The sequence below is a fragment of the Vanessa tameamea genome, chromosome 28 (assembly GCF_037043105.1).
Source record: "Vanessa tameamea isolate UH-Manoa-2023 chromosome 28, ilVanTame1 primary haplotype, whole genome shotgun sequence".
NCBI lineage: Eukaryota > Metazoa > Arthropoda > Insecta > Lepidoptera > Nymphalidae > Vanessa > Vanessa tameamea.
The window spans coordinates 6180654-6196114 of NC_087336.1; the positions used below are offsets into that span (position 1 = coordinate 6180654).

General features: G+C 35.5%; 1 protein-coding gene across 5 annotated transcripts in view; it reads right to left on the bottom strand.

Moving 5' to 3' along the window:
• Positions 1 to 211: 211 nt before the first annotated feature.
• Positions 212 to 15461, bottom strand: part of LOC113391834 (uncharacterized) — a 62784-nt gene continuing 47534 nt past the window's right edge. The window contains exons 3-13 of one of the 5 annotated variants that reach the window (XM_026627932.2): positions 14866 to 15033; positions 13545 to 13617; positions 11591 to 11656; positions 10325 to 10465; positions 7834 to 7899; positions 6085 to 6168; positions 5091 to 5159; positions 4429 to 4514; positions 2613 to 2757; positions 1537 to 1619; positions 212 to 1075 (exon numbers count right to left, since the gene is read on the bottom strand). In XM_026627932.2, the coding sequence (XP_026483717.2) occupies positions 1042 to 1075; positions 1537 to 1619; positions 2613 to 2757; positions 4429 to 4514; positions 5091 to 5159; positions 6085 to 6168; positions 7834 to 7899; positions 10325 to 10465; positions 11591 to 11656; positions 13545 to 13617; positions 14866 to 15033 (1015 nt within the window). In that variant the 3' untranslated portion in view covers positions 212 to 1041. Of the gene's footprint in view, positions 1076 to 1536; positions 1620 to 2612; positions 2758 to 4428; positions 4515 to 5090; positions 5160 to 6084; positions 6169 to 7833; positions 7909 to 10324; positions 10466 to 11590; positions 11657 to 13544; positions 13618 to 14865; positions 15034 to 15461 lie in introns of all 5 variants that reach the window. The other 4 variants (XM_026627931.2, XM_026627933.2, XM_064219572.1 and 1 more) reach the window with 4 other exon arrangements.

A 15461-nucleotide genomic window follows, 5' to 3' on the forward strand; every position in this document is an offset into this window, starting at 1 on the left:
TCGATTTTGAACAAACATTTGGCGAATGATAATCCAGGGCGATCTTTATGAATGTGTCACGTTGCAATGTTGCTTTCAAATTACTGTCGTTTGTCCTGACTGACTATCAACGGACAGACATAACCATTAAGTCTAGAAAACTGATATTTCGAACAGGTAGTCGGGTAGGTTTATTTAATAAGGTGAGAATTGAATATTTCATATTCAAGGGAGGTGTAATTTATTCTATGGGACAGGTTAGGTTAGTTATATAAATACAAAGTTGGAAGGGCACTTAGTACTAAGTACGTCCTAAAAAAAGTATTAATTTTCTCAGCAGCCGGACTTCAATAAGATTATATTAAAAAAAATATATTTGGATGGAATAGGGATAAAATAATTCAATTATAATAGCAGACAAAGCCGCGTGTATACGCTAGTAAGCCTAATTTAATTAAGAAAGCTAACACTTCTAATATATAAATAGTTAATTTATCGTATTTTTATACATAAATTGATCCAACCTCGTGACCAATAGCCAATACCAAACATTTGTTAAAATCGACGCCAACATATCGCCAACAATTCATACATCGAACGATAATCACACAAACGTAACATCCAATCGGGAACCACCAACAGCCTTCATGCCAATAACGCCTTTATATCAATACGTATAAGACCCTCTATCGCCTGAACATCATTTATTGCACGCAAAATTCATTCTTTTTTACATATAAATCGTATCTATATAGTTATGCGATAACCACCTTTATTACATAGAAATAAGTATCAATATCCTTTGAAAGATCTGTTAGTTATTATACAACGAAAAAAAAAGGTATTCGCGTAACATATTAGTAAGCTTTAATCAAATTTAGACTTTACTGGTCGCACTTAAGGTTCATATTCCTTGATCACACACAACATTAGTCCTTAACGACTGCATATAGGCCTGCACTAAAAGCTCAATTTCCCGTAACGAGCAGACGCATCGGCTCTATTGTGTGTGACTTAAGATCGAAAATTGCTCGCCGGTCAGTTTTCGGCTTCAGCGTTGGGTCACTGGCTGTTCGCAAGCTCGTCCATGCGACATCTGAAGTACAAGAAACATGAATATTGAAGGCCGATTTAAATCTTCTAAACAGATTTTGAATTTAATCAACTTAAACTGATTAAATTCAATTCAATTAATTAAGATATACTTATAGTACTTGGTAGTAGCACTCATCAGATATTATATACCGCCAAACAACGGTACTCAGTATCGTTGTGTTCCGGTTTGAAGATTTGAAGGGTGAGTGAGCCAGTGTAACTACAGGCACACAGGGACATAATATCTTTGCTCACAAGGTTGGTGGCGCATTGGTGATGTAAGGAAACGTTAATATTTCTAACAGCACCATTGTCTATGGGCGATAGTGACCACTAACCATAAGCTGGCCCATTCGCTCGTCCGCCAAACTATTTCATAAAAAAAAATAACATATACAAAGTTTTAAAACCAACAGCGGTATTAGGATCAATTGATTTATTCGCAAGATTCATAATACTCACCGCACCGCCATCTCGGCGACCTCGAGGCTCGGGTAGTCCAGTTCTTTGACCAGACACAGGACGGCAGACAGGAGGTTTGAGTTCTGAAACGTTCGACATCTTTATGAATTGCGTCTTCATCGTTATAACAGCCAGCAGTTGGCCACGCCAGTAAAGTCGTATGACGTGTCGACTGTCAAGCGTACCCGTCACGCACAACGACATAAAAATTTTGGCTCGTTTTAGTTATTTTCTAAGGAAACTGCATATACATATAAGATAGGTTATTGAGGATGCTCAAAATAAACCACAAATTGTTTCTCTGAAAATACAAAGTTTTGTTTTGTTTAACACGCCTTTACAATATCATAACAATTATCATTAAACTATTACAATTATACTTTTATCTTACCTGAAAATACAAAGAAACGACATTTAAAGTTCACTAATATCGCCTCCTCTATTATATCTCTTTATTTTCTTACAAAATCAAAGTTCAAAATAATCTAAACATTATCTGTCATTCTGTCATTCAACCATCAAATGCGCGGCAAACTGACTTTCAGTTACAGATTAAAAACGCGCGGAGCGCAGCAAATTTGGGATAATGAAATGTCATTTCATTACATATATATTTAAAGAACATTAAATTTAATCTTATTATTAACAATGTCTGTTCCTAAATCACAAGATACTTTACTCTTCACGATCGCGAGATTGATTTGAGGTTAATATTTTTCATGGCTAACAAAATGTAGTTGTCACGTCACTGCGCGTTCGATGCCGGTTGATGCGCGGAATTCAAATTAAAGAAAAATACATTTTTTTCTTTACACACATGTGGGAATGTCAGGTGTGTGATTGGGAGGTGAGATGTGAGACCGAGGGTGTAATGATGACAGAGACAGCACGACAGAGAATTATGTAGGTGTGAGCTAGGGGGAGAAAAAGGAGACACGATGGCGGCACGACGTATTAAAGTGTAACATACTTTTTTGTAAATTCGAAGCAAACAATATAAATTGTGGATATTTCGTGGTTTCTTTCAACCCTCCATCCCAGACACTTATGCATGTATGTCTTTACAACGCACTCACCCTCGCGACCGGCCTCCTCGTGAAGCCGCGGTGCTCCGCCATGACCGCGGACGGGTACTCTCTGTCCCTCTCCCGCACACTCTCCCTGTCCCTATCCCTGTCTCGCTCCCTCTCCCAGTCACCGCGCACCGAGTAAGTTTCGCTTCTGAAAGGTAACATTCAGATAAAATCAGTGATTTGTCAAAAGTCTGTTACTAGTCTCGCTACTTCTCTCGAAATCGAATGATATTGATTTTGAAAGAAGTAACTTATAGTTATATACTGGCAATACTAAGTTAAAAAATTAAAAGCTAGTGTTGTCAGTCAAAAAAAGGCATTTCAGAAGTATCTTAAGCAGCAGCGCTTTTTGTATCTCACTTGTGTTAGCATATTTATTTTAATGTGATCATATTTTATTGTTCTTATGTATTAAATTATCAGTAGAAATAATTCGATTTAAATAATTGTTACATTTTACGTTAATTATCAACATCCGGTTTTGACTAAACTAATTTCTATTTTGAAGTAGATCAAAACCGGATGTTGCTACAGTTGAAGGAGAGGCGTGTAAACGTTTAATGCTAGGGGTAAGCCTATAAATTGGCATTCTTACTTTGATTGTCAGAATGGTGGGATCGAGCAAAGAATTAATTTTGTATCAGAATTGATTGTGAAGCAATCTACGATAAATAAACCATTGCTTGTGAGGAAAGTTTTTGTTTATTCCAACACTTGTGAAACGCTGTATAACGACTAACGATGATACACGATTTTGATACGTGTCTTTAAACTGTATTATTGTTATAATCGATGTCGCTTATCACTTTCTGACATGCTACCATCATTTGTTCTTTCTGAATTGCACTACAGAATGAAATGCATCATTTCACATAACAATAATTACATATATTATTTTATCAATAAAAAAAAATCCCACTGTATAAAACTGTCAGTTAAATTATCATATCGTATAACATCGACTCAAACATCCATTTAAAACAGTTTAATAAAGCAAGAAGCATCGGTTAAGATAATATTATCGCAATAGAAATGTATTATGTTCGTAGTATATAGTCAAAAATCATTATATATATACAAATACACAAATAGTAAATCATCAACCGAACTCGAAATTTAAAAAAATAATATTTATTTTAAAATACTGACTCAACTATAAAAGTTTCAATAAAAAAATAATTTTAAGTGATAACTTCTTATGGGAAGGGTAAACCGCTTCGTTACGTAACGCGTTACGGCGCCAGTCTGTCTGGCTTCCCTTTCTCTTACGCATAAGGCAGCTGTAGGCAGGCTCTTCTCTCACGTATTTCGGACAGACTTTTTTTTTTTAACTCACCACTTCCGTCGGGCGTCCCGTTTTTAAATCAATGAACGAAAATACATTTATTTTATTTCCTAAAACTAAAAGATTACGTATTTAAGACATAACCACAAAGTTTTAATTTTGTCTCACGATTTTCAGTTACAATTCTACAGCAATTTCAAAAATATGCTACTATAACTACACTAAAAATTAATGTCGAAGCATTCAAAAGTTAAATTACGATTTATTTATTTCTTATCGCACACGCTCGCAACGTCAGTATGGCGTAGAAGAACGCGTGACAACCTAAAAGTGTCATAGTTGACGTGAACATCGAAAATATATTACGAATGTGAACGGCGAGACTTACATTTCGAATATCATCACGTCTGATAAAGAGTTGACGCTTTACCCCCCCCCCCCATATACATATATGTATATCACCAATTACCAAAAGTTAGTGTTTTTGATTTCGGTCAGTATTTAATCAAGAGTGCGAAGAGAGCGGGCTGTCACCTGTCTCTATCGGAGCCGTGTTCGTGCGGCGAAGTGAGCGCGTTCCCGCTGTGTCGCCACTCGCCGTTCGTGGGATACGAGTACTCCTACCGACACAAACACACAAAATATTATATATAAATACATTTGTTTATTTCATCCTAATCAAAAGTGTTAGTCAATTATGTCTTGTCATATCAAATATGGCCGTAGAAAGAATTACATAATTTTAGAAAATAGAAAATTAATACAATAACATAAATATACAATATAAATGTCACAGGAGTATGTGGAGTACGAAGCGGCGGATTTGGGGGTCTAAGACCTACTCAAGTCCCCCCCTTCTAAAACATCTAAGTTCTTCCGTCACAAATCTTAGTGAACTTGATAATTATTATTCTAATCTTTTTGTTAGCTTGTTAAGTCTGCTAAAACCTACTCTCAGTTAGGTCAAGCCCCTACAAAACGATAATTCGCCTCTGTTTGTACTGTCTGTCCGCATTTAAATTTCATGAAAACATACTTTTACCATGTAAGTTCTTAAATGCAACGTTTAGAGGCCGATTAAACGTACAGCCGTTGCCCCCCACCCCTCTTTGATTCCCCCCGCTCGTCACTGATTCCCATCGTACTGTGTCTGTGTGTCCGGACTATTACGTTGCTGTTTACCGTGCAATGCTTACCTTGACGCTGTGCGCCGACACGGAGTGGCGGAGCGCGGCCGCGTCCGGCGAGCGCGGCCCGCCGCGCGGCTGCACGGGAACAAACGGTTACTCAGAATCAAAAAATACTTTATACGAGCACTTTTGAAAAATCATTTTACAGAATTGTCGTAAACGTAAAACTAACTGTTGTAACATTTGAAATACAAAGTTTTATGTCAAATATTGTCTGAAAGTCAACAAGTATTAGCTCCACGCTTTTTTTGTGATCTGTATAATTATGTCAAATAATATAATATGCTTTATTTATTAATGTTATTTTAACAAACGTTTTGAATTGATGGATTGGCAAAGTTAAAAATATCTGCGGAATTATATCATGGGAACGAAAACCCTGCCCCAAGAAGGACTTATGAAACTATTATAATCATTATATTTATTGATTTAAACATTAATTCACAGCAAATTAAAACCTTTACGTGTGGCTACAATAGTATTTCAAAGACTTAAATATTCATTATTTATTACACAACATATTAATAATTGGTGAATCGTTAAACAGAACTCAACTCAAGGCAAACACACCCTGAGCAAAAGTAACGAGAGTTTACGACTGTTTAGTTTAGTTAGTTCACTATTGTCCATAAAAAAAGTAGTTGAAGCATAAATGTGGCTTAATCTTAGTAAATTTTAAATATTAGAAGCGAATTTTATGCGTTAATCATAAATAAAAAACTAAGTATTACTCGCTACCCGATCCGCCTTCACACGGGTACGATTCTTTCCCGTTCACAGTGCAAAATCATTCGTACAAACCAGTCAATCTCAATCAATCTTCCACCCAAACTAGACGGCCTTTTTTCAAATTCCAAATAATCATTGAATTTATAATTTTTTAAAATACCCTTGAAACAAAGACTCATAAGAAAATAACATTCCGTGAAGTCGTTCCGTAAGATCAAAGTCTCAGTCATCGCAGGACACGATCGTGGCACGTCAGTGTGTAGCGACTCACCTCGTACTGCGAGGTGGTCATGGCGGGGTGGTCGTAGCGCTCGTCGGCGTCGGGCGACGCGCGGCGCGCCGGCGACGCGGGGCACTGCGGGCACAACGCACACGCCGCTACACTCGCTAACTTACTAATATTAACGAATTACTAATACTACTAATTCACTTAATATAGTGCAACGACTGCAGTCTATTCCAACGGCAGGACGAGTTCAGTTAAATAAACTAAATTTGACCTTGAATCGATGTTACATCTCTGGTCGATTCGTTAATATTATATATACATATTATAAATAAAGATATATTTATCCAGCTGAGCTATTGGCATATCGCATGGAATATGTAAACCTAAGGTTTGTATATCTTAACTCCTCGCACCATTGGAATATATCATAATATATATTTCTACAAATCTCTTTACGGTTGACTAACTTACAGGCATAAAAATTAAATCGTATATCTCTTGTCTAAAGCCCTGTTCCTATATTTGAATATATATTTAATTTCTTTATAGTATAATTGTCTAATTGACGTTTGCAATTTTGTTATGAAGACACTAGAATCTGTCACTTTTAAACATTTACCCAACTATGCGTTATTCGGAGCCTCTGAACTGTAAGTAGCAAGTCAATTGTAGCATTTAAATTACGCCTCGTAGACAATTCTACTATACACAAGCATAAAATGATTAATGAATATTAAAATCACCTGTATTAGTATTTAAATTAACCAAAACAATTATTTATTAGGGCAATATTTTCTTTTCAATTATTACACATATTAAGCACAATCAAGTTAAGTACGTATTACTTATACAGCAACACCAAAACATGCAAATCTATATATTAAAAATAAAAACAAATAAATAATATAATCATAAAATACTCTGTCCCTATCTGTCATTACTGGTTTGACATACGACAGAAGAAAAAAGAAAATAATAATTCATTGATAATTGTTGAGTTTTGAACCCGTAATCTTCGTTCAAGATTTACATTGACGTGGTCAATATATCGCGTAAATAAACATAATAACACCGTTCTATATATTTCAAATTTACATACCATTATATGTATAATATTATACTAGCATGATTTTGTAGATATTAAAATATTATTATTTAAAATATATCGATCATAACGTGTCTTAATATATTATATACTTATATATATATTAAAAACATAATATTTAATATATCATAGGATCTGAAACACGAACATTTGGATACAGGTACTTGTATAATTGTATAATGTATTATATAAAGAAGTTTAGTGTAGTACAGTGTTCTTTAGAATAATGTCTACACATTGACACAGGGTGTTGTTAGTTTGGTTGTTATAAATGTACAATGTAAACGCTCTTAGTGGTGCACACATACATCTTTACTCAATATTTTTTGAATATGTGTGTGTATCGTAAATGCTATTACACACTCGAGGAATATCTGACAGATAAAATTGTGATAAAACGTCCGTCTCTCTAACATTTGCTACGCCCTAGCAGGGTTTATTTCATGTAAACTAAAGTTTAATTGTATGTGTGAGCATGAAACTGCAAATAAAATAAATAAATAAATATAGATTAAATTAGTCCAAACTTTTTTAGTGACTTATGGTCACCTTATCTTCCGTACCATTACTTTTTACTGACGTCCACTAATCATAAGTTTTACGTGTAATTGAAGAGATTAGACTAATTAATCACTCCTAAAGACATAGCTAGTGATAATTTAAAAACAAATGTATTATAAACAGACCTGCTGAGTGGGCGGAGAGCGCGGGGGCTCGGTCGCGGGCTCGGGCTCCGCCGGACTGTCCCTTCCCTGCGCCCACTACGAGTTAGTTGCACGTACACAGTACACATTTCATACCTACTACATATTTGGCAGTTGTAAACAATTAATCTCTATCACTACTGTGACCACAAATCTAGTCACTATGAGTACTAAAAACTACTATGAAATTTAACCATGAGCATACCAAGCATTTAGCCGTATTACACAATATGGAACGAGTACGTGATCAAACAAAACAAAAAATAAAATAAAACATTAACAAAATTTAACACACCGTGAACACATTTTACTTTTTTTCCCATACAATTTAATAATAGACTAAGCTAAGCTAAAACTAAGACTAAACTAACAATTTTCATCCCCATTGGTCAACTAAATAAATAAATAATTTACGGAATAATATGTATTATATATACAAAGGCGAGAGATCACCTTTGTCAGGATTAGCCATGATTTATGACTTGTGGATGCAATCGGATAACTAGATAAAACGTCAAAATCAATTGTATAATCAATTTACTTCTTCATATATAATTAAAATCAGTATTTAGTCCAAAAATCAAATGAATAATCTCAATAATCACTTTATATCACAAATGAATCGAAATTAACAAAATCGAGTAGTGTCTACACCGGTTTTCATGGGTACGCCACTCCGAGGTCTCCGGTTCGATAACCGGCCGAGTCGATGTAGAAAAAGTTCATTAATTTTCTATGTTGTCTTGGGTCTGGGCGTATGTGGTACCGTCGTTACTTCTGATTTTCCATAACATAACTGCTTTAGCTGCTTACATTGGGATCAGAGTAATGTATGTGATGTTGTCCAATATTAATTTATATATTTATAAAAAAAAAATAAAAAATTGCACGTAACAAAAGCGTTTCCCCATTTTTGTGGTGCATTTACGATGACGGTTTCTCATCGCAGCTGAATGCCGCCATTGTGTCTGCGCTAACCATCCACACGACGCTCCGCTAGATTTTGACAGCGACGAGACGTTGTCAAATCTAGTTCCGACGTAACTCAACATATGGCGCTACGCATGCGCGTCATATACAACGGAGGTAAATAAGGACATCGTCATCCCTGTGGCACAACTAAAAGCCATTAAACTAAGAATTGATTGAAGGACATCGTCATCAGATTCGTAAATAGATCGATAAGACATCTCAGTGACCCCAAATAACACTTTACTCTTTTAAAATCGTTTATTCTATTTCTATATTTTTGACAATTAATTTATTTTCGAACGAGCCCTGCTCCAAGCGTACTGAAGACGATACTGTCCATCTTTTAAGTAATCAGATAAAGCAATAGATCACATACTATTCTACCGTCGCTTACGATATAGCCGAAATTAAAAAGAGCTACATCGATCTGGAAAGATGGTTTAAGTTCGTTAAGTATAATTTGTGTTTTTTAAATTGTATGTGTTGACGGACTAGTAAATAATAACCATTCTTTAGATCGCCAATGCGACATCAACCTTGGGAACTAAGATGTTGTGCCTGTAGTTTAAACTGGCTCACTCACCCTTCAAACCGGAACACAACAATACTGAGCACCTACCCAGACGGGCTTCCTCAAAGCCCTTCCACCGAGTAAATGTCTAATTAATATTATATATACTATACTAATATATATACTTATGCTATCTACTTATGTTCGTATGCTCTACAATTCGGATCTAGTTAAAACTTAAAAAAACCAGATATAACCGGAAATATCCAAACTGCCAAATATGTCCGTCCCAAAGATTTAGAGTACGCTAGATGCCGCATCTTTATTAGATCGTATAAAAACCGAGCGTGTCGTGTTTACTTGAAAATTTTAAATGATTTTAAAATTAATTAGAGCAGTTTAAGCAACTAATTTAATTAGCGATGGTAGGTAATACCCCCCTGGACTTAATTTATAACCCAAGAAGAGTTTTTACAGTTTACAACGGCACAATTACACGGACCCAAACTCAAGTATTTCGCGTCCAATTACGGGCCGGGCGGTCCAAACTTCGGGCACGCTTGGTCGGACGGCGTGCGGTATCTAGCCTACTCCAAATCTCTGGTTTGTCCACTGTGATTAGCACAATCATTAATAGTTTATTATATTAGTTATACAAAATACACACATATCATACATAGAAGAAATATAAAATGATGATGTAATGTTTTGTATAAACATTTTATATATAAAGCGAATCATATCAATATGGCATATAATATTGACATATCGCGTATTAAAAATACATGCGTCCAAACACATAAAACTACTGTAATATAAATACATAAAGTCGTATGTAACGAAATTTTATTTCAAAAATGAAATGAACGTTTTAGAGATCTATCACATGATATATTTATTTATACATTCAGTGAAATGGAAACAACATAAATCATGCAAATTCATTCCTCGTTAAATATACGACACGTGTATATAATAGAGTGGGCTCACCTCGTGTCGGTGCGCGTGCGCGGCGTGCGCGGGGTGCGCGGGCGCGGGCGGCGCCGCGGACCGCGCGTAGTACAGCTCGGGCTCGCGCTCGGGGCTCGACTCGCAAGACCGCTGTCTGCGGTACTGACCGTATGATTCTTGCTGTAATCAATATCAAATTCTTACTTATTTCACAGTATAAACTAATTCTCTACGACCTTATAAGTGTCAGGTGCCGTTATCCGAAGCGTTTTGTAATATTTCTCTGTTTATTGGTTTCTTTTTACCACAATTATACATTTTAAATAATAACGGACCTAGAACACGACCCTGAGAGACACCAAAACGAATTTCTCAAACGACTACCAAGTATTATAAAATTTTCATCTTATTTTTTAATTAAAGTAATGGCTAATGTATTACAATAACTACAATTATTACATCTCTAAACTTATTTTAAAAATATGTTTGTAGATGTAATAGTTTAAAAATAAGTTACATAACAGTAATAATTAATTCCAATCTACGTACAGCAAACTTACAAACGTCAATTAGCGGGTGTTTAGTTAAACATCTCTCTTTCTATCATCATTGACTTAATAGTCGAAAGAAGAAGACAGAGCACAGTTCAACTAATCACAACTCACAGCCCATACAACATTCATAGCTATATATATATATATATATATATATCCTGTCGTTCGTATGTGCGTCTGAGGATCTTAATCTTATCGACAGTATTATTGATATTTTCATTAGTAAATTACTAATACATCGTAAACAGATTCAAATATGTATTTCTTAAAATGGATTTAAGTCAAGTCAATCAATTGTCAAATGTGTCAAGTGGGCTCCCGTCATTTAAAAACTTTGTAAAGTGATGATACGTCAGTTCGGTTAACGAGAACACGTAAGGACGTAACTCGGAAGATAATAAATCTTATTATGAGTTACAATAACCGTATAAAGTTTCAGCTTTAATCGAATGAGTGCGTCATCGTATAGGAAACGAACAAGAACAAAAACTATTTCATTGTATTTCTCAACCAACTATTTTCCACCCGCAGCTTCTCCTATCTACTAGGGAGGCCGACGACGTTTTCCTTGAGCTTGCTTATCTTGCATACCAAATTTGATCATTTCCATCCAGTGATTTAGCTATGAAAAAATATTGTCTCAATGGTCGTTTAAACGGTGTAGAAGTCCAAGTATCACAGCGCCATTTCGTAACGAGTAACAGCAGAGTATTTATATATACCATGATTACAAATCGATTGTATTTCTCACCTGCTGGGGGTATCCTTCATCGTCAGAGTCTGGAATGTGGACGCCGCGTCGCATCGCCTCTTGCACCTGGAAATTTAGTGAAAATGTTATCAGAATTTCGGAAGTCAAAAGGTTAAATAATATTTAAGATTAGTCGAGTGGAATAGTGTTCGAGTGCATTATTAACAAAATTGGTGATGATGACGTACTTATCGATTCCAGTCAAGGCGAGATTAGACAACTACGCAGAACATATTATAGTGCCCTGTTCCCTGACTCTCCTAATCCGATGGGATAGAAAATTCGACACGATCGGAAAGAGCAGGTTCCAACAGCTTTACGAACTTCAAAAATCTTTCACAATCCAGACTGCGGGCTGTTACTGAGATTTTTTTTGATAGAAAAACCTAATCATTTTGTAATGGCCCGACCTGGGGTTTTGAACCCAGAACATCGGATTCTGTGGCCTTATATCAAGACACTAGACCATATATTAATTGAGATCTGCTTGAGTATATAATATAGTATGGCTATTAGTAAATCGCATGGAATGTGTAAATATTAAGTTTGTTTATATTTAATAATTCTCATATTAGCAATCTTTAAAGGATCACTTAGTAGCAACATACAAAATTGACAAAGTATTTAAATAGCAATAATTTGATCATAGCTTAACTTAAGATCAATTTGTAGTCTACGTTCTAGTTACGATATAAAAAAAAAGTTAACTCCCCATAAACATCTATGATACATAATTAAAATATTTTGGTGGTGGGCAAAGTTGACGATAAAACACCACGGCCGAACATCTACTTGTCGTTACTTGAGTTGAGAATCTCACTGGCCTCACTATAACAACTGCGCTAATGGAAGCTAAAATCTGAACAAGATGTAAAAACCATTCAACCGATACCACGCAGGATTTTCAAAGACACGACCTTCAATAAAGAGGAGAACGACCATAAAGAAGAGGAACATGTACATCTGGACTTCGATTTGACAATAGACTGTTATATATATAAAGATTGGAATATATTGGATATAAAAAGTTTTGAGGCACGAGAGTTTAACTGCACCTACCTAAATCATGGGCGACTTACTGGACATAACAGTTTATGATCCCAAGACGTCAGAAACTAAATTCTTTATACTAGCAACTATAACAAGACGGTTACCGGTTTAATACAGAACTAGTTTAATAACAAAAGGGTCATGACACCTTGATACCATGCTTGGCGGAGCATCTTCAATGTCAAGGGCTTGCCGCGAGACATACATACATATATTCATTGTAAACTAATAGGAAGTCATACATATCTGTCGTACGTGTAATCTTTTTTATATCATATAATTTGACATTTTTTTTTGTCTAGCTGAAATACTTCTGTTTGACAATCAATAGTAGAATGCTCCTATATTGAATAAAGGAATTTAAAGTTGAACCGATGTTTCTTCATTAGAAGGAGATCGCATCATATCATCAATTACACTTGTATTTCATTAGACGATTTTTTTTATATATCCCAAAAATTCCCAACTTTGTTTCTCTCGGCACTACTTCTCAGGTCAGCCATATATTTTACTGTGACTAGTTTAATTCTCAACATTTTTAAATGTGTCAGCCAATCGCATAACATTAGGTCACTCTGATGTCCTATGAAATCAGCAACCATGCGAGTTGTTACTAATCATTATAATATTTATAAACTGTAAGTATCTTTTACGAGTAAATTTGATCACCAGCACCATTGTAGCATTTCATTATTCTACGAAGCAGTACCAACCACAAAACCCTACTGAACTGAACTAAAACAATACTAAACCTCAAATGTCTAACAGAATTTTAGTAAAAATTTAACGTTTGTCCCTTGAAGGATGATAAGCTCAGTTTCCACATTTAGTGGCGAACTGAGGAATTAAAAAATTGGTATATTTTCACGGTGACAATGAATGCTACAAATAAGCTAGGACTTACTTCATCAGCTTGAACGACGACATTGTCCAACTTTTCGAGATTCGGAAGATTCCTCAACACCGTCATTCGATACCTGGAAATTATCAAATTGAAAATTTACTTCAGATTGAACCATTTACAGTAGTTGTAACTGCAACGAAGCGCTCGATTTAAATTATTTCATTATTTGTTATAGTATTTTCTTTGGATAACGCTACAGATAAAAAAACCCTTTTGATTGTACAAATAAAGAGTTGTTCGGGTTTAGTAATGGTGGTCTCGAAGCTGGACGTTTTCAGCTAAGTTGGAATCCAAACATTTTAATCACAAAATGTATACAATAACATCATGTATGTTTAAAAAATGTTATTTAGGTAAATAAATATTGGACAACATCACATACATTACTCTGATCCCAATGTAAGCAGCTAAAGCACTTGTGTTATGGAAAATTAGAACTAACGACGGTACCACATACACCCAGACCCAAGACCACGTAGAGAACTAATGAACTTTTTCTACATCGACTCGGCCGGGAATCGAACCCGGGACCTCGGAGTGGTGTACCCATGAAAACCGGTGTACACACTACTCGACCACGGAGGTCGTCAAATATTCGTCAAAATATTTATTGCCGAAATTTTGGTAGAATCAGCGTCAATCATGGTATGAATACGAGAAGTATGCCAAATTTACAATTTGGGTTCAAAAGAGCCAGTGTGTTGCAATACCAGAGCTCAATAGAAGAACGATATGACAAAAAAGAGATTCAGTATCCGGTCATCCGACGTATCTGTTATTGTTGAATATCTTTTTGACAATCTCTGAATCTGATCGCTTCGTTTGAATTTGACTTCATGTGGTAGTTATCACTTTTTTATACTTCAGAGTATAACACGTAGAATATTATCATTGGTTATGTCTTTTGTTGGATAACAAGGTAATCTTTTGTAAAAAAAATCCGGACTATAATCTTAGGCAGTACTCTATAATCCGACAAATTCGATAGGCCGACACTGCCTTACAAAACGTTTGTTGGATTACCGGGGGCCCGCTGCAGTTGTATATCGTATCGTATGTAATTTGATTTGTAAAATCAAAATCTATATATACTATAGTCAAAAAAACTATAACTACTCAAATTATTCTTAATTCCTCTCAAACGAAATTACAGTCCGAACAGATAGCTTTACATTTTTAAAGAAATCTTGTAAAACGACGATTCAAATTAGATTTGCTTATGAAATCGAGCTATCTTTCGCTCGTAGAAAATATCTACACAAGACAAACAGATATTCCTTCCACGCGTATCTCTATCTAGTGGAACAGTTAGAATACTCACTCCGGGTGTAAAGTACACGGGTTCTCGTCCAACCAGAGACTGGTCAAGTCGGGAAGGTGTCGAAGATGTCGTATCTCGGCCAGATCACGTATCTCGTTCTTCCGCACGTAGAGCTCTCGGAGACGTCGGCAGCCCGCGAAGTCACCCAGCGTTCGTATTTTATTGATGCTGGGCAAAAAAATAATTCATCGTTAAAATATATTTAAAGGAAACGAAGGGGAAATTGAAATTATTTTTATTTATACGGCATTATATTGTAGCAGAAGAAAAAACCTGTTTATATCATCCAGTAAGGCAAAATCTTCCATATGATTTTTAAGATTTAGATCTTATCCACAGCACTCCTCAACTCAACTATCCTCAAAGTCAAAAAAGTCTAGAAAAACAAATCTACCATCCATTCGGAAAGAAACGCCTGCGACCTGAGAAGAACTGGCGAAAGAATCTCAGCAGGACTTTTCCATATTTGCATCATACATGGATATTATTAACCCATGATTACGGTTTGAAACTCAGACAAGTACCACTGAATTACCATGTGCTTAATTTGTGTTTATAATTCACCTCGTGCTTGGTGAAGGAAAACATCGCGAAGA